Here is a 25,874-nt window from a genome sequence, read left to right as displayed (position 1 = left end):
ATATCTTATGGCGACCAGTGGACTAAAGGGATACTAAAGCAAAGTGATAGGAAGTCAGTTTGATTGAAACCAACCTTGTTCTTTTTGTTTTCCATCAGTCTTGAAATGGAACCTCAAATGAGGACAAGAATAATAATAGAAATACTGTGGCCATCTGTTCTGTTCTAAGTGGCTAAACTCATTAATATATGAATGAGAATTCAGATTTTATTTATGCATCCTAGTACTTGAATATTCAGGAAATCTCTATCACAGGGGAAAAAACAAAAATAGGAGGTATGTTTGTTGGAGGGGTGGGGGAGTGGGGAAATGTGGAAATCTGCTTTTGAAATGTTATAGGAGAGAAAACAGACAAGAATCATGTCCCACAATGTAAAGAAGATTTTTGTCATGTTTGCTGAAGGATGTAATTCTTCCCATAATGAGACGAGGATCCTAATGTGGCGCAGTGGATGCAAACATAAGAAATATTTATAACTCCCTTAATTCTAGTTGATATAGTTAATACTGAGCAGGGTTGTTTGTTGTTTTTTTTTTTTCTTTTTTAAAGATAGCAATCTTGGATTACAGCTAATTAGGTAGTGAATTTTCTTTTCTTTTTTTTACTGGTCCTCTGCAAGGTACTAATAATTTCTGAAATTATGAAGAACTAACTGTCATTCCTGGTATTTCCTTTAACCCTTGCACTGGGAGAAAGGGGGAAAAAGATGACTCAGACATATTATCTCTCTCCTGTAACACAACAGTAAAATTGTTGGCATGATCTGTGTTGTTTTCTAACTTTATAACTTTTGCTATGGGGAAAGATAGATGGAGGGAAAAATGCCGATAAAGAATATTTTTTTAAATGGCCTGTACTCTTCCAACTTTTTAAGCTATCTAATTTTTAAATTTTTCTTATTTACCTTTAAAAAATTATTTCTGAGTTGTCTCTTCCAGTGTTAGTTTTCATCAAATTTATAGGCAAATATAGAAAATCTGGGGCTTCCCTGGTAGTTCAGCTGGTAAAGAATCAGCTTGCAGTGCGGGAGACCCCAGTTTGATTCCTGGGTTGGGAAGATCCCCTGGAGAAGGGATAGGCTACCCACTCCAGTATTCTGGGGCTTCCCTGGTGGCTCAGGTGGTAAAGAATCTGCCTGCAATGTGGGAGACCTGGGTTCCATCCCTGGGTTGGGAAGATCCCAAGGAGGAGGGCATGGCAAACCACTCTGGTATTTCCTTGCCTGGAGAATCCCCATGGACAGAGGAGCCTAGTGTGCTACAGTGCATGGTGTTGCAAAAAGTCAGATACAACTAAGCAGCTAAGCATGGCACAGTACATAGAAAATCTGAAGATTCATTATCTGAGTGGTGTTATACTTGCTTATTCTTAAAAATATATGAAGGATTAAAAGAAAATATTTAGCACCTGAAGTCTTAAGCATAATATGACCACTAAATGCAGCTTCAGTGTTTAAGAAAAATACCCTAGGACTCTAAGGAATTTATTATTTATCTTGAATTATTAAAGAATCTTTTCTGAAACTATAGAATTGAAAAAGAAGCATAACAATATTCAGGAAAGGATTAAAGGTATAATTTGGATGGGAGAGGCTAAGCAGAAGCCAGCAGTTTAATAAAAATATTTGCTACTGTCCATGAGAGGTTGGGATAAAGAATGATGTATTATGACTAGTGAACAAGGTTAAGTACAGACTTTTATCTTTAAAAAGTATTAAGTAGGAATTAACATTATTAATGGAAAGAAACTAAATGATCATTTAAAATTATTCTTTCACAAGAAAAGTAAAGAAAAAGGATATGGAAAATTAAGCAGTGACGAAGACCTGGAAATAATTGTCGATCAAAAGCAGGTAAGTGAATGCTTACATACATTTTCTACTGTTGCATTGTAGATTTTTGACAACTGTGAGCCCTTTGAGCTTTCAGCTCTGCCCTGGCAACTGTATTAGCCTGACTGACTGAGGCCTGCATAAGATAGATTTTGAGAGCAGCTAGGCCTCTCTCTCTAAGGCCTCTGATGCACTGACTTCTGCATGATGTCAACATGTATGTCCTGTATGTAAGAATGAAGAAAAATAAAACCGAGCAAAATAAGAGAATGTTTGGGAATTGAAAACCCTACTTGAAAAAATGAATCATTACAACAATGATAATTTGGTTTGGAAAAAATATTTAAACAAGAACCAGAATGTATCTCATTTTGAAAATGAGAAACGCTACTATTAGTGGTAAACAATTATAATTTAGGAGGAGGGGGATAAAAGACTTTCAAAAACTGAGAAGTTTAAAACATATTGCCCAGTTTACTTTCACAGATTGTCTGCAGTAAATTTAGAGAGTTCAAATTTCAAAACAAACCAAAAAAGAAGCTAGTTAACAGTCTTTAAAACTTCTTGTAATTTGAGAAACATCTAGCTTGTATTTTATATGGGCCCATAAGGTGAAATGAAAACTGCTTAATAGACCATAAACAATGGCATACCAGGTAATGGAAGGTATCCAGCTCATGTCACGGAATTGGCATTAACCCTTAACGTCTTTGTTATTTATCAAGGAGACAGAGAACTACGTATCTATTTCATGTGTAAGTGGCTGTGATTCTGATGATTTCGACGTATTCAGGTAGAGATAGAGAAATAATTCAAAGAGATCTGAACAGATGAAGCTATTAGAATGAAGGCAGTCAGCAAGTTACAGAAAGCCAAGTTGAATTTGGACAGTTTCCTAATCATGCCATTTGTTTTGCATCATGGTGATTGCATTAAAGGGGCCATTGTGTCTGTTTCTGAATAAAAGGGAAAATGACCATCAGAAGAGAGCAACCAGAAACAATTGACTTACAGACTGGCCTGTTAGGCCTGGAGTAATTGTGATTACTGAAGTACTATTCCAGGGAAAACTGGCCAAACAAAGCATCTCCCCAGGAGGTGCAGAGTATGTCCATGCTACAGGGTTCACTCAAACTACAGGCAGGCTTTTCTTGCCTTATCTTCACTCTGCCACTCCTGAGTAAACCAGGGTGGAAGAATGTTGGATTTGGCCCTGTGTTTCTGCTTAGTGCCAAATTGTCAGTTCAGTTAATAAGTGGGACCGGAGCCTGAGTGCTCTGCTGGACTATTAGCTATCATTTTAACTATGTCAGATTAATTTCTTTGGGTGTGTGATCTCTATTTCCCATATACCATGACATTCTGATGGAAGGACTGAGCCTCCCTGGAAAATGTAAAAAAAGTAAAATACAACTGAGTATATTATGAGAATTCACATACCTATACATATCTCTCTTAAAATGAAAAGTGTTATTTTTTTTATTTCTCTCTTAATCATGAAGAAGTTAAATTCCCATTCTTTTTGTAGCTCTTTAGTGTTGTTCTACTGCCAGAGCTGCTTTTCTTTCTTTTCTTCATTTTTTCCTGAGGCTTATTCTTGTTTTAAGTGAATTCGGGGATTCAGAAAAGAGAGTTGTTTTTCTGTTGTTGCACTTTTCACAAATTTATACTGTTATGCCTAAACACATTTTGTTAACTGTTAAAGAATCTTTTAAAAATTAGAAACTATTCTCCTGCTTCTTCAGAAAATAACACTTTTCTTACCTGGATCAGATGAGGGAAGATTGAGTCTCTCAGTCACTGTTGACTCTCTGGTTCTCATGTTTCCTCTGGTGACACTGGACCAGTTGGCACCAGTTGGCGGTAACCCAGCTTTGCTGAGTCATTCATGTCAAAACATATTTTAAAAGATGAGTAATTATGAATATGAGTTGGCTTTGGTGTTTGCTGTTGGCAGTAAAAAGTAGTCCCTCCTCTTGGGGAAGGTTTATTTGGTGTTGATGTAATGAGTAAATCCTAGGTAGAAACAATGACAGCACTGACACCTCAAAGTAAAATATTTGGGAAAACACTCTAATTAGTCTTTATAACACTATTAAAAATTCTTCCTGAGTTTAGGAGATCAACATTAAAAGTGCATGTGTGTTTGTGAGTGGATGTGTGTGAAGTACTTTTTTTCTAATATTGCTTCTTCTCATAATTATTATACATATTTTGGCAGGGGAGGAGGAATCTTTACATTCAATTTAGTCTCCATATGTCTTTTCAGAGACATGGCAGAAATTTGTTAGTCAGTCTTCATACAGTTACAAAATTATCTCAGTAAATGGTACCAAAAGAAAATCTAAAGAAGATAAATAAAATAGCTGGAGTGCTGTGATGGTCAGAAGTCCACTAAGCTCATTGAAACTGTCATTCAGAAGCTGTCGCTCTACAAACGCTGTGTAAGCTATATGCCATTTTATCAGTCATGTGATTTGTAAGTCTTATGCTTCCACTGAAAGCCCACAGTTTTGCTTATGTAAGCACATTAATAACAAGCAGCATAGAGTATGAGGATTTTGTTCACTCTGGCTGCCCACATTTAAGGGGATAAAAGGTGATTTCTTTGTTATTTCTCTATAAGAAAAAGTAATTTTGGAAATGTGTAGGTTTTATTCTTAAAAGACAATATTGTGCTTTTCTCTTCGTGAAATTTTAGTGGCAAGATTTGTTTGAGATACATAGGAAAATGTTCCAGAGAATTCTTAGGTTAGTGTTGATGTCCTAAAGTAATACGAGGTGCCACATAATATGTAATTACACACCCACACACTTCTATAGTCATTTAAATATAAATGGATCACTTTGGCATTGAAGTCCATATTCTCTTCCAGAAATCCCTAGTTTTCAAACTCCAAGCATAGGAAAGTAATCAAAGGATGCATTGGATAAAAATCTTTATACCTCTAAAATCCAGACATTTGATATAAATGTATTTCATTATATATATAATTATGTAACATATATAATATACATTTGTACATTTACATATAATTAAAATAATAGAATTAGTTCTATATTTGGCTTTCTAGGATAAATATTAAAAGAAATTTTATATATGTATTTTGGTTATTTTTATTATTTATTAAAATATTCTTTCCTGATTGAATGGGGGTGCCTCTTGTTTAGGAATAGATCTCAGGTACAGGTGAATTTCCTTTGAAGCTACTGAGATGTCAGGGGTCAGTGTGGGGGAGTAGATGGTCAAGTACCCTGCGTAAGTGATTAAAAACATTAGCCACTTTGAATAAATAGTAACTTAAATCTTTTTGAAATTACTATTTTAATTAGAATAGAGTCAGTTTAATTCAAAGTTTGTGATATGCTGACCAAGATAACTTTTTTCTAAAATGTTTCCAAATTCCAAGCAAAGGAAGTAACGAAGGCTAACACAAAATTATAGAATATTGTCACTGTAAAGAGGATACACTTGTAGGTTCAAGCATTTCAACATAGTTTTAACAGTATGCCGTAGATTGATTGTAGGACTCAGAGTTGCAGCTACATATCCTTAAGTACAAGAAGGCAGGGAAATGTCAAATGTCAACCTGTAACAAAGGTGTACACGATCAGAACCACGGTTCTCAAATTCAGCAGCCTCAGAATCCCCTTGAGGGCTTCTCAGGAGTTGCTTGGTCCCACCCACCCCCTAGAATTTCTGATTCTGCAGGTCAGGTCCAAGTAGGGCCCAACAACTTGCTTTTCTAAATCCTCAGTTCTCACTGCTGATCCTAGACCTTTGAGAATATCTAGTCAAAGGAAACAACTCTTGTAGTTCTGAAGAGAAAAAATATATGTATCACTTGCGATAAATCTGACATTCTTCACCTGGGAGTTACCTGGAAACCTAAAAACTAAAATTCATAGATATCCAATGTAATGATGATAAAAACAAGAAAACCACAGCCATTTTTCAACTAAAGGTGCTCAAAGATTCAGGTTTGCATCTGACTGAATTCCACTTAGTAGCCTTGTGGTAACCTTGTGATTTGAGGTATTTCCATATTTGTAAAATAATACTCTGCTCTTCCCACCTCTTAGAGTTTCTCCAAGAAAATGAGTTTGTAAAAGTACTTTATGAGCTACAAACTAGTATGTCATTTTAATTAGCTGGTCATCACCACCTGCTTGGCCAGCCATACAAAATATCATAGACCAGGTGGCTTACACAACACGTATTTCTTTCTCAGCCCTCTAGGGGCTAGAAAGTCCAAGATGAACATGCTGGTATGTTTGGTTTCTGGCGAAGGTTGTCTTTCTGGCTCATAGGAAGAGAGTCTTCCCCGCTGTGTCCTCACATCATCACCTGGCAGAGAGAGAGAGGGAGCTCTGGTGTCTCTTCCTCTTATTAGGGCCCATTCTTAAGGCACCATTTAACTGCTATCATCTCCTTGCGGGCCTGTCCCCAAATACAAATACATTAAATGTTAGGGCTTCAATATATGAATGTGGAGGGGACACAAACATTCAGTCCATAATACCACCCCAAAACCCCAATTTAGCAAACAGGAACTCTGAGATCTGGAAAGCTGAATCGAGTTGCTCTGCGTCCCTGGTTAGGTGCAGAGAGAGCACTGGAAGCCAGCCTTCCCTCTTGATGTGCAATCCAGTACACCGTCTATCATCCTACATAGCTCCCTATGGCTGCCCATTACTGGGCATCCCATAGGTGGGCATTAAGAAGCTGATTTGCTTCAGTGCTGTAATTATATAAAATAACCACCTACTAGGAAGTATCATAATTGGCCAATACTTATTGAACCCTCACAGGAATAATCTTTTCTAAAAACATTCCTTAATAGTTTACTTCCCTCTTGGCTGCTATAGCTTTATTAGGAGAGAAATGCCCTTCCAAGCAAATATATACATAATTAGAGCTGAAATTGGTTGTTACCATCCACTTACCTTTCCCATCCCTAGACAGCCTCCCCGAGGAGGGCCTTGACCAGACATGGGAAGCATCATGGAGAGAGACAACACATACCTTTCTTAGCCCAAAACCTTTATCCACTAAAAAGATGCACAACATGAGAGCTGTGAGTTAAGTTTTATTTGGGTCAAAATGAGGACTACAGTCCAGGAGACAGCACCTCAGATAGCTCTCTGTTCCGAAGAGGTAGTGGGAGAAGGTCAATATATCAGATTTTGGTGAAGGAGGAGTTCAATGCAATCAAGAGCTTACTTTACAAAAGGTTTTCTGCTATTCATGAGGAGCTGATGTCACCATGAAGGAATTTAGTGATTTTCTAGATATGAAGAGATGCAAGGATTGGGATCATGAAATCAGTTCCTGAAAATATCTAACTATCTAAAGACCGGTTCCACCAGTCTCCCTGGAGCACAAAGTGCCTCACTCTCCACCCTCAGGGGATATTGAAGGTGCAGCTGCAGCAACGCAGGGTTCAGTCTCCACAGAGGCAGATGGCAAACGCCCTTGTTGTTGTTCAGTCCTCGCAAATGTGCTTGGCAGGTGCCAGTTTGTAGTTGACACCCTTATGAGAGTCTCCTTTTAAATTTGTAGAAGAAGCCCAAGCAGAAAGCCATGGAAACTAGAATTTCTATGAATTTTCCTTTAAGAAAAAGAAGAGGCAAAGTATAGACACCCTCTTGTGTTTCCAGTAGCAGAAATGCATTTGAGTAGGATTGTAATTTTATCCTAGTGGTCATTGTGGGAATGAATCCTAAAGAGGAAAATATAAGCCAATGTGAAAGAAAAATGGAAGAATGAGAAAAACAGAGAAACAGGAAAGGATATCGAGCTTCCTTCTTGTACTAACAGTTAATGTGGTCATACCACCATCTAAGCAGCTGACCTGATTCTGGATTCATATATAGTGAAAGGAATGGGGGTGATATGTGTCACTGCCTTGTTGTACTCTGCACCATCTGGCCAGTGCTTTTCTTGCCATATCAGTGTGGTGACTTAAATATAATTCAGATCCCATTTACCTCGGATAAGACTTATAAAGCTTGAGACCTTGTCTCTTGACGTCACATATAACACTCTCCCTGAGTACCTTCTTGGAACTCCGTGTTGGTCACCAAGAACAGAAACCCCCTCTAGACTTGCAAGAAAGTAACAAGCTGGGCAGCCTAGTGATTCAGTGATTCGGAAACAGGATGCTGTGAGATTCTGAAGGACCAAGCACATTATGCAGTTGTGGTTGCCCCCATTATGCTCACAATGACATAGGCTCATTAGCATTTTCCCCAGAGAGACTGATAGATGAGAAATGATTCAATGAAAATAAGCCATATTTATGTGTGATGAGAGAGACCAAAGCTTTTCAAATTTGCTGTCTATATGAAATCAGCATTAGAGTAAACAAAAATTCACTACTGTAGTCCAATCAATGCCATCTGTCAGCAAAGCTATTTATCATCAGTAAGTGTTATACAAGACAAGGGGAAAGTTTTGCAAAAGGTTAAACAGAAAAGTAACTGTGATAAAGGCATTTTCACTCATCTTTTATTCTTAAACATTACCTACTTGTGTCGAGTAATAATATGAAAACATTACCTATTTGTGTCAAGTAATATGAAAATAGTTCAATTACCTAACCTGAGTTAGGTAATTGGGAAGGGGGTGTGGGGTAGAAATCACAGTAATGCAGAATAACTTCATTTTTCCTTATAAACTTACAATGCTGAGGGATTTGGAGGGGGTGGGGTGGGTGGGTTTGACTTCATACATTTCAGGTTAGTATACTGATTCCCCTAGGCATCACCTCTGACTCCAGGAAAAACTAAAAGGACTGACCTAATATCTTAATTTCAGAGTCTTCTGACATGTTACTGAGATCTGAAGGTAGAAGGCCAGAAAATGTAGAGGGTGACTCTTAAGAGTGACACAGAGGCAGACAGGAGAGACCTGAAATGAAGGAGGCGGCCATCGTCCTAGTTTCCACTCTCAGCCTTGTCACTTACTAAGCAGAAGGCCTGGGAGTGAGCAGCTGAAGTTCTCAGAGTTTCTGTTTCTTCATCTGTAAAATGGAATAATACCATCTGGCCCAGACGTCTGCTGTGGGGTTCAAATGTGGGTGCCTCTCAGGAGCCTTGTGTCCAATGCAGCCTCGTCCTTCAGTCAGAGCAGAGTTTAGAATCCAGGCCCACGGCTATTTCGTCTCGTGTTCTTTCCACCAGCAGCTCAGGTTCCTGAATGTTGAGTTGGTCATTACATCTCTGTGTTTATTCACACTGCTTTACCAGTGAGCAGGCTGTGTGCCTTCTGTAGGGCACTGTTAGATACTCTAGTCTGGTGCCTTTTCGGGTCTGCCGGCTCCTCTGCCCCCGCTCATGTTGGCCACTGTGAATGTAACAGGTGTTATACAGAGGTTAAGAGCGAGGCTTTCACAGTCAGGAATCTGAATGAAAGACTACAGCCATGTAGTAACTTTATCGGGGAAAATTAACCAGCCTCAGGCTGCTCTGCTGTAAATGAAGAAAATTCTATCTACTTCATAAAGTAGTTGTTAGGATAAATAAGTTGCTGTAAATAAATGCTTAGCAGAGTGTGTGGCATGAAATAAGTGCTTTACAAATGTCAGGTACTGGAGTGGGTGAGTGGTGGGAGTTAATGGTAAAAGCCTTGGATTGAGTAGGTGTAGAATCCCCTTGGGTTTCTTCAGGACTACATTATACTACTACTAAACAATAAAGTCTATTCTGAGGTCATAGATACAAATGCCTCCTTCGATCATCCAAGTTCAGAGATGAGCATGGACTATGTGTAAGAAAAACAAGAAGTGAGGAAGACAGTGGCTGAGATCACCCGCTGGCCCCTCTAGAAGGGGCAACACCTATCAGCCCCAGTTAATTGCCATCCTATTGAAAATGGGCTCAGGGTGACCACATATACTCATTTTTCAAGAGAAGCAACAAATCTACTTTTTAAAATTTTTAAATCAGTCTTTAAATTTTATAACCTTGTGTGGTCAAAACAGTGTGGGTGTGTATACAGCCCTGGGGTTCCAGTCTGTGACCTGTTACACTTGTGAGACTCTCAGATCAAAGGAAAGTAGGATGTCCTTGTACCTGGGTGGGCCCCTGCTCTCCCCCTGTTTCTCTCCTTCTTTATACCTCCCGCTTTCAAGCCTCTCCCTTGAAACTAACCTAACCCAGTTATTGACCAGATTAAAACAATGGACGTTAAGATATAATTGTTAGATGGCCTTCTGTCTTCCGAGGTCCAAGTACGGTCAAAAAAGAACTAGTTAACCTAAAACATAAAATATCCCCACTTGATAAAATGAGTAGGTCAGATATTTGTAAGCAGAAAGTATTGCTGATATTTCCTATTCGGGGCTTTTACCACCTCCTATTCTTACCAACTTAGCATCTCAGAAAGTGAGCAAGGTACCCACCTTGTAGAGGGGAAACACCCAGCCTTCTTCACCAGTCCATCTTCCGCAACTTTGCAAACAGTAATGCAAACCACAGAGTTCAATGAAAACCTGTAATCACTAAGAAAGAGACCATGAGTAACCACTTCAAGTTCAACAAACATCTTAAATGCCACTATGTATTTTAATTTTAGGATATTATTGTACAGCCTATGTTCATTACATGCAGCATTAAAAAAAAAAAAAACTAAACTTTCAAGTTGGAAAAATAAATAGATGTAAGTAATTTTCAAATAGCCCATTTTTTTAATCTAATGGGGAAACGTGCTGGCAGCATCTTTAGTCACTGAGAAAAATATGTAAAATTGAAATGACGTGAGCTGACTTGCTGAGTATAAAAATGATGTGATATATGAAAATAACAGGCCAGGACAGTAGTGCTGAAACTCAGCCATTTGGAACACAGCTTGAAAGGAAACCATTTAGCCTTTCACTGTGGAATGTTTGTTGTGCTTTTACTGGTTTTGTTTTTTGGTTGTTTTAAGTCAGTTTATCCAGTCAGTCTGAAAACTGTAGACATTAGAGCTGGAAGGAATTTCAGAAGAGAATCTAATGCAGTGATTTTTAAATTGTGCTCCAGGGAACCCATTCCCAGCCGCTTTTAACAGAGGAGGGGGGTTTATGCCTGTGGTGCAGTCCCTTTAGAGTAAGTCGGCCCCTAGGTATGCAGAGAAACGTTGAGTGATGAAAGGGTGCTGCTGCTATGAAGTTTAATTATATTGGTTCTGCTTCATCCAAAGTAACTTGAGTCTTGGAATAGGGAAGTAACTTGACTCTATCACTTAGATTATTTTTTATCACAAGAAATATTAGAATTCGGGTCTGCAGTTTCATGTCCTGGCTTTATTCATCCACCTCTATAAGTGCCTTCCTAAATTAAACTACTTTTTATCCTTTCTTCTAAATTCCCTCATGCTGGTAAGCTAAGCATACCAGTCAGTCTAGAAAAATCACTTGAGAAGAGCATGTATTTCAAATGCACAGCTAACTCTATTAAATTTGATGAACTTTTACGAAAGGATATTTATATAAGATGCTTCCTACTTCATAAAGGGGCTCTCACAAGCTTTGTGACAGCTTCCCACTCTATGGAAGTGAAGTGAAGTCGCTCAGTCGTGTTTGACTCTTTGCGACCCTGTGGACTGTAGTCCACCAAGCTCCTCCGTCCATGGGATTTTTTCAGGCAAGAATACTGGAGTGGGTTGCCATTTTCTCCTCCAAAGGATCTTCCTGACCCAGGGATGGAACTCAAGTCTCCCGCATTGCAGACAGACTCTTTTACCATATGAGCCACCAAGGAATACATTCCATTGTATATCAGGGTACAAATATTAAAGATTTTTAAAGAAATCTGAATCTCCTAAGATCCCCCTAGGAAGATTAGCAAAGCATTTCCTCCTCATTGAAGCAGAGGGTTTTTCCACAGCTCGTCTCTCTGGTCTTCGCTTGGATCAGCTTATCATCACCCTTTCAGTTGGTTGTGGGGATTGTGAAGCAGGCCCACAGTCCAACATCTAGCTTCCTATTCCATCCATTCTGAAGTGAGCTCCCAGCACTTTGTCTAATGAACCTTGCATGTGACCTCACTGATTACTGACTCCTTCAGTGTCTGTTATCAGGGTTCTGAAAAACAGCTGTGGGTGGAAATATTTATACTGAAACTATTTATGTTACAAATTCAAAATCTGATAAATAAAAATGACTAAGGAAGAGATAGACCATACAAAAAAAGTTTTTTTTTCTTCTTTTGATACTTAAACAGGAGAGACAATTTAGAGAGTAGATTTCCCTTCCTTCTCTTCTGACTTCGGACCTAGATGCCTGTTCTCTGCCATTACACTGACCTTGTCGTTTCTGTGGTCATGCCTTTATTTCTCTCCCATCCAGACTTTGCAATACATGTCTTCTCCTTTCTGCTCAGCCCCGTGCTCTGATCCCCGCCTCTGGAATGTGTCTCTTATTCTGGTCCTGCATATATAAGCTTTGACAGAAACACAGCTCTTGCAAACCTGCCGTGTTTGTTTTTTTTTTTTTTAATGCTCAATTGCTTCCTTCTCTTTCTTCAAAACAACCCTATAATTCTGTCATTTCCCTTTTTAGTCATTAGTTTTTCACATGGTCTACCCCCAGTCAATGAGTACCACTTCCTTCCTATCTCGTGATCTAGGAAAAACACATGCACACACAAATGATCATTCAGCACAATTGTTATTTATTCCTCATCATAGTATTTTTTTTTTTGCCAAATGATCTCATTCTTTAAACATATGAATAAGTGACTTAATAAAGAAATGGTGAGAGAATGTACCATCTCGGCCTTGTGCCGGATGTCCTGAATAGGAAAAAAAATTCATTCATCACTTTTTTCTAACAAAATTATCTCATTTGTATAATTTGTGAATAATTAATGAATTCTTGTTGTAGAAAAACACTAAACATGGAGGCAAGTAGTTTTCTTCCAGTCAAAAATTGTCCAATTATCACTTCCCTACACTCTCAGCTTCTATCTTTAAATGTGTCCCCAAAATTGACACATTAATTTTTGTGAACTATGGAAGTAGTTTCTGAAAAAGAAATGAGTGATAATGCATCAGTTGATGGATTTTTTTAATCAACTTGTTTAGTGCAGAACAAAACAAGTTGAAGCTCACAAACAGGCTTTGTTATTCTTAAACTTTTAAGCTAAAGATACAGAACCTTGGAAACTTTGCATTAAAGAAAAAAATGACACAATATATCTTTCATTAAGTGAATGAGAAATCTTACCCTTTCATCTAAAGGATTTTAAATCCTTTTGTGGTTTTATGAACCACAGTAGCCATACAAGACATGCATGGACCAAAATGCTGCTTGGCTTACAGATGATAGATACTCAAGATGTGGAGAGAAGTGATGTCTCTTGCTGTGTCCCAAATATGGTGCCAACTCCTCAGTTGGGCTCCCAGGCCATGGGTGGTCCAGGCCCTGACTACCCTGTTATTCTCACCCAATGCCACCGCAACTCCATATCCCATTCATACTGATCAACTTGAAGCACCACAGGTATGTAACACTCTTCCTCCCTTTTTGCCTTTGTCCTGTGCGTGTGTATACATATGTGATGCACATCACCAAATCTTCTGATATTTCCCCTAGGAGTAGAAGGGTGTAGATGGAGGGAAGGAGGCCTCCTCACAGTCCTGCTGTAGACTTTCCCCTTTGAGAATCCAGATGCTAGGAGAGAAGAAAGAGAAGGAACAAGCACCTCTTGGCTCTGCAGACAGACATCCTAACCCCATAGTTGTAGGGGAGAGTGAGAAGGGGAAAAAAGAAAACAAAAATGAAAATAAGGCCTATGCCGAAGAAGCAGCAGCAGCAAATGGGAAAACAGAAAAATCTGAGAAACTATTGTTTATAGACATGTGGTATGTAAACAGTTTTGCTGTGTATCTTCTGGGGTTTGGTTGTAGGGGAGAACACTTAGTTGCATTCAGCACATGTAGACCTTTTGTTGTTCTAAAGAACACTGGGGCTTGATTCTGCCCTGTTCCCTCTCATGGGATGCAGGAGGGAGAGCAGTGGAGGACCCAGGAGAACCAGCTCAGGGAATGCTGGCAACACTTAACGTTCAGTATTTAGGGGAGACCACTAAGCAGAGAATCATATGTTTAAAAACTGGTTCTAAGATAAACTGTGAGCAAAATTAAATTGTCTTCTTTTTAATTATATGGTAACAAAATAACTTCCAAAGATACAGGGAATGCTGCTTTAAAAAAAAATAGCATTTCAATGGAAATAATCTAACCTCCTACTTCATCTACTTATCTTACAAAAACTTCTTAACAGCCTATTTCTTGCTAGGTGTTTGCCTGGTGCTGGGACACAGAAATTACATAAACACAAGCATGGCCTCTAAGAAACCAATAGTACAATGTGGAGCTTCAGTCAATAGGCAGTTATGGTACCAGTGCTACAGGAGATTTAGAACTGAGGACATAAGGGAGCATTTAGGACCCTCAGGCCTCTGAGATGTGTATTATTTCCCTAGCCATGGTCCTGAAAAAGTTACAGTCTTCTTAGTGTTCCTTGTATTCCCAGGACAAGATGTGGGTTTGCAGAAGAGCTCAGTGACTCAAAGAGAAGTTCATGGACCAGCAGCATCAGCATTACCTACAGTATGTTAGAAATTCATACTCCAAGTTCCAGACTGAATCAAAGTCTCTAAGGGTGGGTGGGGACCAGGAATCGGTTTTCACAAGCCTTCCAGGGATTCCTATCCACATAACGCTTTGAGGTGCAGTTTTTTAGACTATTCAAATTTTTGGTGTCAAGAAAGGATCAATTACTATTCTGGTAAAGACATTAAACTCTTATTTCCTAGCACTACAAAAGAAAAGGAGTTAAGACAAATTAGGGATCTTCAGTCCTTTATTTAACTGTTTCTAACCTTGCAGATATTCCCTCCTGGCTTCATTCATTAAAGTGAACCTACTCAGTAATCAATCCTGTGACCCATGTTGTTTCATAAAGCAAGTATAGCTGATGGAGACCAAGAAGTAAAACTTATTAATGTAATCTTTGCCGTAAGCTTTTCTAATCTTAAACAACTTTTATTAAAGCAATAGTTAAATAGCATTTACTATGCAAGTACTATACCCTGTTCTAAATGCTATATGTGTATATATGTATTTATATTTATTGTTGTTCAGTCACCAAGTTGTGTCCAACTCTTTGCATCCCCATGGACTGCAGCACGCCAGGCTTCCCAGTCCTTCACTATTTCCTGGAGTCTGCTCAAACTTATGTCCATTGAGTTGGTGATGTTTTCCAACCATCTGATCATCTGCCACCCCCTTCTCCTTTTGCCTTCAGTCTTTCCCAGCATCAGGATCTTTTCCAGTGAGTGGGCCATTTGCATCAGGTGGCCAAAATATTGGAGCTTCAGCTTCACTATCAGTCTTTACAATGGATATTCAGGGTTGATTTCCTTTAGGGTTGACTGGTTTGATCTCCTTGCTGTCCAAGGGACTCTCAAGAGTCTTCTCCACCACCACAGTTTGAAAGCATCAATTCTTCAGTGCTCAGCCTTCTTTATGGTCCAATTCTCATATCCCTATATGACTACTGGAAAAACCATAGCCTTGACTAGATGGACCTTTGTCAGTAAAGTAATGTCTCTGCTTTTTAATATGCTGGCTAGGTTGGTCATAGCTTTTCTTCCATGGACCAAGCATCTTTTAATTCCATTGCTGCAATCGCCATCCATGGTGATTTTGAAGCCCAAGAAAATAAAATCTGACACTGTTTCCACTTTTTTCCCTTCTATTTGCCATGAAGTGATGGGACCAGATACCATAATTTTTGTTTTTTTGATGTTCAGTTTCAGGCCAGCTTTTTCACTCTCCTCTTTCACCCTCATCTTGAGACTCTCTTCAATTTCTGCCAATAGAGCGGTATCATCTGCATATCTGAGCTTGTTGATATTTTTCCTGGCAACTCATTTAATCCTCCCAACAAATCTATGATGTAGGTGCCATTGTCCCCATTTCCCAATGTACACTAAGGCATAGGGAATTTTATGCTAGGCTCCTGCTTTGCACAACCCCAAGGAGATGTGCTGCGTGCACAGTCTGTGTGACTGTGCATGACTGCCCAGGGTCCAAGGAGTTCACAGTTAAGAAGCTGTCCTTTCCTCATGCTTCCCTGACTTATCAAGGAGATCTGTTATTAATGTCATCTTGACTGTGCTAAGAATCTAATAGGGTAAAATCTGAGAAACCTTTTCTGTTTATAAGAGAAAGATGCATAGGATTTTTAAAAAGCATAAATCAACTAAGATGGATAAATTGAAAAAGAAATACTCTTCCTTCAAAAGACATTATTCATGTGTGTGTGTGTGTGTAAAAGAGTCATAAACACAGAAGCCCAAAAGCGAATCTATGAAAACGGGCAGTTGCCCAGTCCTTGGATAACTGCTCACCTCTGAGGCCACTGGGACCCTGCCCTGTACTGAATGGTAGGATCAGGTAACCAGGCAGCCTTCCCAGATAACCTGTAAAAGTCAGGTCCTACGTTAGGGTTGCTACATGGGCTCAAGTCCTCACATCTGAGGTGCTTCTCATGATAAGTTAAATCCTTACTTTGCACCTAGAATTGCCTCTGTGCTCACCACATTTGAAAATATCCATGCCTGGGACAGAACAGGAAAGCCCATCATTTCAGCATTTGTTGAAGAGCTTTCCATAACTGTGCTCTGGAAATGCCACTCTACCGGCTGCCCCACAGTGGCTGACCTTTCTTCTCAGGCTGAAGTCCCTGCTGAACTACCACGTAGAGCTGGTTTATCCCAGGTGTCGGCAGATCTATAGTTTCCCTGCTTACCCATCTAGAAAAGTGGTCTGAAAAGTGATGTTCTGCCACCCCTTCAGACTTTCATTGCCACAGCTCTGCCCCTCCAAGCTTCTGGTAACTCCCACATCCTCCCAATAGCAGCACCCCAGCTTCCTCCAAGAGCCTTACCTGTTGGTGCACTGACAGTCATCCTTGGGGTCTCTTCTCTTTCCCTGGTTACTCTGCTCATGAGTATATAAAACGCTTATGAGAAACTTTGACCAGATCAAAAGTATCACCCCTGTAGCCAAGAACTCTTCATTTTTACATACTCTCTCATTTTTGCATAGTCACAAGCATAATTTCAATTTTTTACATAGCTGCAGTTAGTGTGCATTCTATTTTGCATCTTCCTTTTTATGTATTATGCCAGACTCATTTTTTTTTCAGACTTGTTTTTTCCACATCATCATTTATTTTTTATGGATGTCATTTTAATAGTTGCCTTATGCTGAATCAAGGAGATCCTTAGGCATTTGGGGGACAGTATGTTTTTTAATTTATTTATTTTTAATTGGAGGATGATTGCTTTACAAATTGTGTTGGTTTCTGCCATACATCAACATGAATCAGCCTTAGATATACATACTGCACAACTTTCCCTGGCTTCTGTGGTGACCACCCACATCTTTCCCTTCTTCTTGCAAGATGCCAGTTATCAATTTAAAAAGGAAAGGAAGGGATTGCAAGAAAATCATGTACTTTGCTATGATTAGACATATACAAATTTACCATGAATTATGCATATTTGTGGGAATTTGCACATTGTCATCTTTGCATACCCCTCTGCATCTTTAAATATCACTGTATATTTAAATGTCCAGTGTGTGCCACCACGCACATTGCACTGCTCTTCTAAATCCTCAACTTTAAATCCTCAACTTTAAATCACATCCTACATGGCAGTTACACAGGATTCTGCTTCCTGAGCCTGACCACAGCCGAATCACAAACATGATTTGCATAAATCTGGTTTGCATGAATTTTTAAGTTTGCTGAGAAAGGAAATTGACTAAATATTGTTAGAGCCACAAATAACCTGGGATATAATTTATTCTGGTGCCATATGCATTGAGGACACAGATGTATGGACCCACTGGGATATTCCCATGCCAAAAGAAAAAAAATAAAATAAAATACACAGACTTAGAGACCTATATTGAAGTCTAAGCAACTTATATGAGTGGAATAATAGGCTTAAGTCCTATGACTTTTTCATATTGAAAGGCAATGATGAAAAGAAATAATTGTGAATGCATTTTAGAATATATAATCTTTTGTAAGTATTCTAGATTTTAAAATTGTTGCCTGGGTCCCAAAATGCAAAACTCTTAGATTAATGCAGATCCAAGAAATACAGGAAGTTATTTTAGCAGAACTAAAATACAAGTGAGGATGCTAGGATTCAAGTTTCTGGCTTTACCAATGACTTTCTCTTTGACCTTGAACAAATCTCTAAGCCTTGACATCCCTATCAGCAAAGTGATAATATTTTCCCTACTTCTATCTCACAAAGAATTCCTGAAGAATTTCTTAAGTAAACTAAAAAAAAAAAAAAATTATCTGAGTCATTCAAGGGGATTACTTCTTGTGAATAAATCCAAAATAGTATCATCTTCAAGGAAGCCACTTACTAAGGCCCTGAGGTTATGAATCAATGTCCTGTATTAAGGAGCAATTTAAAAATGAGATCCCCTGTAGAAAAATGAACACATATAGAACTATTATTTTTAGATCAGTAAAACTTAGGGAAGGAGGCAAAGTGTAGCTTAATTTTATTAATTTACAAGTGATATAATTACATTGTATTTCTTTTCAAATGATTCTTTTCATAACTTTCTCTCTAATCATAGTGAGAGAAAAAGTAGATAAGTTTTCATATTTATATTTTTCAACTGTTTTGAAAAGAGGATGTTATAAATAGAGCTAGAGAAATAATAGTGTTGCTAATACTACTGATTCTATTATTTTTAACCAGCAAACTTTTTTCCTGGAAAAGCAAAATTTATGCTGAGGTTTCTAAAGTTTATTTAGTAGTCAAGAAATTGCCTATTCTAAGTGAAAACAATGTATCTGTCCCCCAACACTAGAGAAAGTTCTGCTAGATGAATTTTGCTAACACCTGAGCCTACTTTAAGATAAAAATGAAAAGCATGCAAGGTTCATGATGAGTCTTGAGCAGAAAAGTCACATCATATCTCTCAAAACACAGAAAACCCAAATTAGCTTCAGCAAAGCGCCAAAGAAGAGAACTTCCTCTCCTGAAATAAGTTGGCATTTAGAAATTCTCTGCATAGCTTTGAAGGAAATCAGGCCCTCTGTCAATAAGTGCTCTTTGGAACAGTTATTTCAGGGTTTACTAGTGTGAAAGAGTAGTAATCACCAATGAGTTTTTATTATTCTTCCTTATTCAGAAATCTGTTTCTGACATCACAAGGGAGTCCTATGGTCAGTTTCCTCAGGACTTCTGACCTATCACAAAGAAAAAAATAATATGGAAAACATGAAAGGTTTAAAGCCATATTTGGGGACAGGTTGCAGAGAAATTTAGTTAAGTCAGCTTGTGCAAAGGTCATTTTAAACACATGCATAAGCATTGAGGTTGAGATTGTTAGAGCTGAGTGGATCAAACTATATTCCAACTGTCCAATTTAGTTTGGTTATGTCAGGAGTAGGGGAGGGATGGGAATAAAGGGAATTAACATTGTTGAGCACCTTCTATGTGCCAGACAACAATCTGAGAGATATTATTATTATGCCAATATTTAAGAATCAGGGAAAAAATAATCCAAGGCTGAGAAGGCTTGGGAAACATGAAAAGAATCACATAACTAATAAAACTGGAAAAATGAAATTGAAATAGTCTCCCTCCAAAGCCCATGTTCTTCCTACCAACTGCCTTCCCACAAGTCTTCAAGAAAATTAAGCTATACTGCATTTTGTTTAATTTAAAGGTACAATCGTTAGTTACTGTATATTGCCTAGCACCCATAGGAGTTCAAATAAAAGCCTTTAAAAAAATTTTTTTTTTTTAAGTCATAGACAGCAAAGAAAAAGGTGGGACTGAGTCGGGCTCAAAACTCAGCCCCTGCTGGTCAGTTCCTTCTTGGAGATTCCTTGAAAGAAGCCAGGTGCTAATAATGGAAGTGAGCAGGCAGAGGGTTCTCTTGAAACACAAGAAACAAAACTGAAGAATATAGTGTCCTATTTCCTAGTTTTACACGACCGTGCCTATATTTTACTCACAACTGGCCTAAAGATAAATTACACTGGAAAAAATGGCTTATTTCCCTGGGTTTTTCTCCCATGATGAGCATGGGAGTTCCTATATTCATGGCAGATATTTTTTTTCACTAAAAGTTAATTCCTGAGCTTGTTCTTATGTAACTGAAATTTAAGTAAAGTTATCCAAGACAGGTGCAAAAGAAAGAAAAGAAATCCCTTTGAACTTAAGATGCCATGAAGTTTCCCAGTAGCTAGATGAGATTACCCCTCACATCCTTTCTGGGATTTATGGAATTAACAATGTTGGGAAAAACAAGAGTTTAAAAATTTTGTAATTTTTCCAGAAGACTAAAGTAGATAATGATGCTGAGAAAGATTGAAGGCAGGAGAAGAAGGGGACAACAGAGAATGAGATGGTTGGATGGCATCACCAACTCGATGGACAGGCTCTGGGAATTGGTGATGGACAGGGAAATCTAGCGTGCTGCAGTCCATGGGGTCACAAAGAGTTGGACATAACTGAGCTACTGAACTGAACTGAAAGGGTTACCTATGCACCATATTTCACCTTTGAGGATATTTTGAGTGTCTTGTCCCCTTCTAGCTTCATTAGTTGCCAAATATTTGCTTTCTCACTGTATTCTCATTGGTTGACCATGCCTGTCTGTCCAGTTCTTCCACTTCCTTCATGATTTACTGCATGTTAGTCTTTGAGCTGAAACCCCAATATTTGGCTACCTCATGTGAAGAGTTGACTCATTGGAAAAGACCCTGATGCTGGGAGGGATTGTGGGCAGGAGGAGAAGGGAACGACAGAGGATGAGGTGGCTGGATGGCATCACCGACTCGATGGGCATGAGTTTGAGTAAACTCCGGGAGTTGGTGATGGACAGGGAGGCCTGGCGTGCTGCGATTCATGGGGTCGCAAAGAGTCGGACATGACTGAGCGACTGAACTGACTGACTGACTGACTGACTGAGTCTTTGAGTCACTTCCTCAGAGAGGCTGCCCACTCCTTCACTTTCAGTGGAATGAATTTCTCAGCATCATTCCACCATTTACATGCCGAGTCATGGTGAGGCCCACAGAGCTCACAATCTCTCCATCACTGAGGATCAGTCACTTAAAGACATTTCTCACAGCACTGTGGAAGCCAGCATAAAGACACGTAGAAATGATACAGCCTTGCTTCACAAAATGAAACGAAATGAAATCTTTTAATGTTCAGTAGATTGAGAATTTTATTTAAAAATGCAGACCTCGTTGAGGACACCTGCATACAAATAGATTAAATAGCATCAGCAGTAGAATCTTTAAATAAAAATAACTATGTACAGTTTATTCAAGCCACTTTGTTTCACTGTTTTTAATTTTATCACCGTCACTTATCATCATGGCATTGCTGAATACTCACTATGAACCAACTTCCATAAACATTGCTCCTGCTCTTGAGAAGTATATGCTCTCTATATGTTTATGAAATTAATGCCTAAACAAAGTGGCTTGTATTAAGCAGACATTTACTTCTCCCTCACTTAACATCTGGAGTTTCACCATCCAGGGCTGGTATGGAGCTTCCCAGAGGCATCAGGGATGCATACTTCTTCCAGCTCTCTGCTCTACTACCCCTTGGAAGAAGCCCTACTCCTTATATTCTAACATAGCTATTGAATCCCCATCCATTGTCTTTGATATCCAAGAAGTGGGAAAGAAGAAAGGTGGGGAGAGAAGGGCAGGTTCTCCTGCCCTCCTTTTTTAACCCCCTTTTTTCTTTTCTTTTGTCCACGCCTCCTTTTAAGGCTTCCCAGAAGTCCCATAGATTAAAGTCCCTTTAATTTATGTTTCATTGCCCAGTACTTAGTCATACGATCACAGTGGCTACTACAAAGGGGCAACTCCCAGGAAATACAAAATCATTTATTCTGCATGGTACTATGTCCACCAAAGAAGCAGTTACTAAGGAAGAAAGATACTGGGGTAGAAAACTAGCCATGTCAGCCATAATTGTCATTCTAAAACTGTCAAAAACAAATTTCACCTCTGAAGTCAATGACAAAGGAAAATAGCATGTATCACACATTTTGCAAATTTTTGTTAACAATTTTATCTTACAGAATCACAGAGCCCAATATTATTTAAGTTGTGGGAGGGGAAACAGGAAGAACTGTTTTTAGGGAATATGCAAAGTATCTGCAGTGCTGTCTCCAGCATTTAGCAATACAAAAAGGAACAGACTGACTTGTGTATATTCTGAAATAAGAAGAGGTCAACAGGACTTGGATCTTGTGGAATTAACAATTTCATTGCAGTCTGATACCCTTGGCCATTAGGCAGCACACGTTTTGGTTCAAGCCCTTTGTCTTGTTTCCCTGGTTCAGAATCCCACCAGCTTCATCTCAGCCTTTCCTCATTCATCACTCACTTCATCAGTTCTTTAAGCTCCCCTGTGCAAATACTTCATTCACTTTGCCCCCTCGGGACATTCCGTGTCAGTGTGTGGCGTGTAATCATGATCTTACTTTTGTTACTTACACATTTTAGTGTGCATTTTCAACCAGATTCTAAGTGCCTGAATAGCTGTCCAGTCTGTATTCCTGCCTTGGCCCCCATAGAGCTTACTGGGGTATGGTGTATGGTGTATGTAAACAGGCCCTCAGGAGCCTCTCATCGTATATGCTGAGAACAAGTAAAAGATGTGAAAAGACAGGAAAGAGGGCTATTTTTATAAGGCTGCCCTAATTGTCCAGCAAGGTTGATGGTGAGGCATGCTGAGACCCCAGCACCATAGGGCCGCAGGAAGGGAGCAAAAGCTGACCTGAATGTAAAGAACCAGGCAGTACTGGGCAAGTGCTGCTAACAGAAAAAGATCAGGGGGCAGCGGGACTCCAGGCAGCGCGCTGTGCCTCGGCCACAGTTCCACAAGGCGTGCACTGGTGGCTGATTCATGTTGATGTATGACAGAAACCAATACAACACTGTAAAGCAATTATCTTTCAATTAAAAATAAGTTAATTTTTAAAAATATTAAGGAATCTGTCCATTTACAGCAGACCTTCAGCGAAGGCTGATGGTTCAGGGGAAGAGGCTGGCAAGTAGTTCGGTGAGGTGACAGGTTCCCAGAGCAACTGATGTTGAAACTCAGTTGCACCTGCAGAGTCAGCACTGCAGTCCTTATAAGGAGGAAACTAGATCTTATTCATCTAGGTGTTCCCAGCACCTCACCCTCTCCTGCTGACAGTATATTTTTAATAAATGCTTGTCCCTCCTGGTTCCTGGTCCATGACCATACTCCTAGAGGCTCCACCTTGCTAGTGGAATGAAGCTACTAATTCCTCCTCCATTTGAGAACTCCATTGGTTTCAGCTCGTATGAGGAAGCTGGCCTGTGGGAGTGGGGCAAGAAGGCCACCTGCCCTGCCCAGGTCCTTTGTTTGTACTTGGGAACAAAGCAGGATACTCTGTGCTGTCAAGGGCAGTCCAACATTAACACAGGCAACTGTGTGTGCCGTGCTGCCACATGTGTTCCATGAACGTAGACTGCAGGGGCTCTCAATTTAAAAGATAGCAATTGGCTGCCCTTTCATAATATAGAATACTATGCACAACTTAAAATCATGCTGACAGAGGTTTTACTAACATAAGGGAAGAAAAGAAACACTTACAACGTATTAAGCAAAACACAACGGCAAGATGAAAATTTGGAAAGCTTCAACTGTGTTAAAACAAACTTAGCAAAAAAAAAAAAAAAAGACTCTAAGGAAGCATTCTAAATTATTATTATCCCTGAATGTTAGATTTTTAAACTACTTCTCTGTTCTTTTTCTGTATGTTGCAATTCATCAATTGCCACAAAATCAGTTTTTAAAAACAAAAAGTAAAAATGTTTTACTTTTACTTGATTAAAAGTAAAAAAATAATGAGAAAGGTCTGTACAACTAATCAGACTAGAAATAATGCCGTCCCAAACACCAGCTACAAATAAAGTCATGTGTTTCCTTTAAGTAAAAGACACAATGGAATTAGAACCAGGAAAGCTAGTCATAGGATCTGCTTACTGTTGTGTGGACTTTAATTAAATATTATTAAAGTATCTTCCCATGAATAGAGATATACTGACTGCTTGTATTGAAAATCAGCATCAGTAAAAACGTTTCTTAAAAACGTCTTAGTTGCCAAGTTTATATAATTGTGTTGGGGCTTCAGATTAATAAAAGCCTCCTGTGCTTCCAGAGAGAGAAGGTCTGAGGTAGGCAGTCCTTTTGTTTATCTAGTACTTTGTTTTTTTCAGTGGCTGGGGGGAATGGGAGACCAGGGAAGAGTGAAAAAATGGAGCCTGTGCGTACCCAGTTTTCAAGTGATAGTATCATTTATAATTTTTCAGGATTGAATTGTTAACTCCTACAGGGAGGAAAATTCACTGAGCTCCAATTCTCTCCTTGGCTCTTGTATTTCTCCTGCTCTGCATTCTTGTTCGTGTCCTCATTCATCTTCCCTCGTGAGATGACAACTTTGTCGGCACCCATTTCCAAAATCTCATTTTCCTCCTCGTAATTTCTCACCTTGCTGACCACAGTCAAACAAGAGAGGGGGGAAACCCAAGTGGTTTGGCAGGGGCTTTAGATAAAGACCAAACAGAAGTTAAATTCCTACAGGAAGGAAGACAATTTGCTAAATAAGGATTGCGTTTGGATTCTCTCTGCCACTTCTTTTGTAAAGTTGGATAGTTTAATAAATTCAGAAGGTTTCTGTGTCTCAAATGCAAAGACCATTATGAAAATGGGAGCTGAATCCAGGTCCCTTGCTCTGAAATATAAATCCAGGAAATTTATTTGTGATTATGGAAAATTGAATACATTTATTTATTCCTGGATGTTAATGTTTTTAATTAAGAAAAAGTATCTGATTAATAACAATGTTCTAAATAATAGATCTGATTCCTATGCTTACCATTCATTTTTTCCCTTCTTTCAAAAAAATTTTGATTATAAAATGTAAAGTATACTTATCATAAAAAAATTTGGAGTCTGCAGGCAAATGAAAGAATGCTGTTCTTTACATCCATACTCTCCTTATATTGTTTTTGCTTTGTTTTGGAGAATCAAGCTGCTGAACAAAATAAGCCTTTCAAACAAATCTGGGTTTTAATCATAACTCAGCCACTTTCCAACTGTGTTTATGGACAAGGTTCTTAACTGCCCTAAAACTTTTCTTCAGTTGAAAAATGAAGATAGTTATACATGCCTCGTGCAGTTGGCATGAGAATTAGAAATAATGTATCCTTGGCACATTGTAGCTGATCAATTAATGGCAACTATAATAATAGCTATTATAAGTTTAAGACTTTAAACATTTTTACAGCTTTTTTTCATGCTTAGGAACTTCAGTCCTATTTCTAGTAGGTAGATATACCTAATGTGGAGAACTGAGAAGGACATCACCAGTTTGTCTCATGAGAACACTTTCTCCATGCCTCAGGAAGGGATTTGCCAGGTCTGCCCTGGTCGTTAGTTTATGAGAGCCTCCACCCAGTGGAAAATTACTGAAGGAAGGGGCTCGTGTCTCATAAGCGGTGAAGCCCCACATAGTCAGGGACCGCTCAATGCATACCAACTGCTACTGCCATTGGCCCACAGAAACAATAATTCACGGCAGATGTTGCTCATTGTTCCTTCTCTTTTAGTCAGTGCAAACTTCATGTATATCCCAGCTCTGCTTCACACATATGGTGTCCAGGAAAGCCTGACTGGCGAAATCTGCCTCCACTTATTGAAGGCCTGCTGGCACCATGTACTGTGTAGGTGGGAGACCCTCTGGCTCCTGGGTTCTCGGTCATAGCTGCACACTGGGACAGCCTGAGGACTTTTTATAAAATTGATGCTTGGGTCCCACCTACAGGGATTCTGATTTAATTAGTCTAGAGCTGGGCTCAGCTCTCGCTCACCTCATCCTGAGCTTTTGCCCTTCCAGTAGCCATGAAACCCTGTTACTGACTCTACTCGGAGTTT

At 39.1% G+C, this 25,874-nt stretch overlaps 1 protein-coding gene and 1 long non-coding RNA gene across 13 annotated transcripts in view; one reads left to right on the top strand and one right to left on the bottom strand.

Annotated features, from left to right (window-relative positions):
- Positions 1–3,647, bottom strand: part of LOC122675289 — a 48,024-nt gene extending 44,377 nt beyond the window's left edge. For both annotated transcript variants that reach the window (XR_006335224.1, XR_006335225.1), the window contains exon 1: positions 3,597–3,647. This is a non-coding gene — a long non-coding RNA (uncharacterized LOC122675289). The remainder of the gene's footprint in view (positions 1–3,596) is intronic.
- Positions 1–25,874, top strand: part of PEX5L (peroxisomal biogenesis factor 5 like) — a 264,931-nt gene that overhangs the window by 68,087 nt on the left and 170,970 nt on the right. For 8 of the 11 annotated variants that reach the window (XM_043873809.1, XM_043873799.1, XM_043873806.1 and 5 more), the window contains one exon: positions 1,782–1,853. The exons of the other annotated variants lie outside the window; for them this stretch is intronic. Coding sequence is in view for 7 of the 8 variants with exons in the window: in XM_043873799.1 (XP_043729734.1) it covers positions 1,782–1,853 (72 nt within the window). In the remaining variant the exon portion in view is untranslated. The remainder of the gene's footprint in view (positions 1–1,781; positions 1,854–25,874) is intronic. 11 annotated transcript variants of the gene reach the window in all.

The sequence above is a fragment of the Cervus elaphus genome, chromosome 19 (genome assembly GCF_910594005.1).
Source record: "Cervus elaphus chromosome 19, mCerEla1.1, whole genome shotgun sequence".
Taxonomy (NCBI): Eukaryota; Metazoa; Chordata; class Mammalia; order Artiodactyla; family Cervidae; genus Cervus; species Cervus elaphus.
This window is presented reverse-complemented; position numbering and strand designations above follow the sequence as displayed.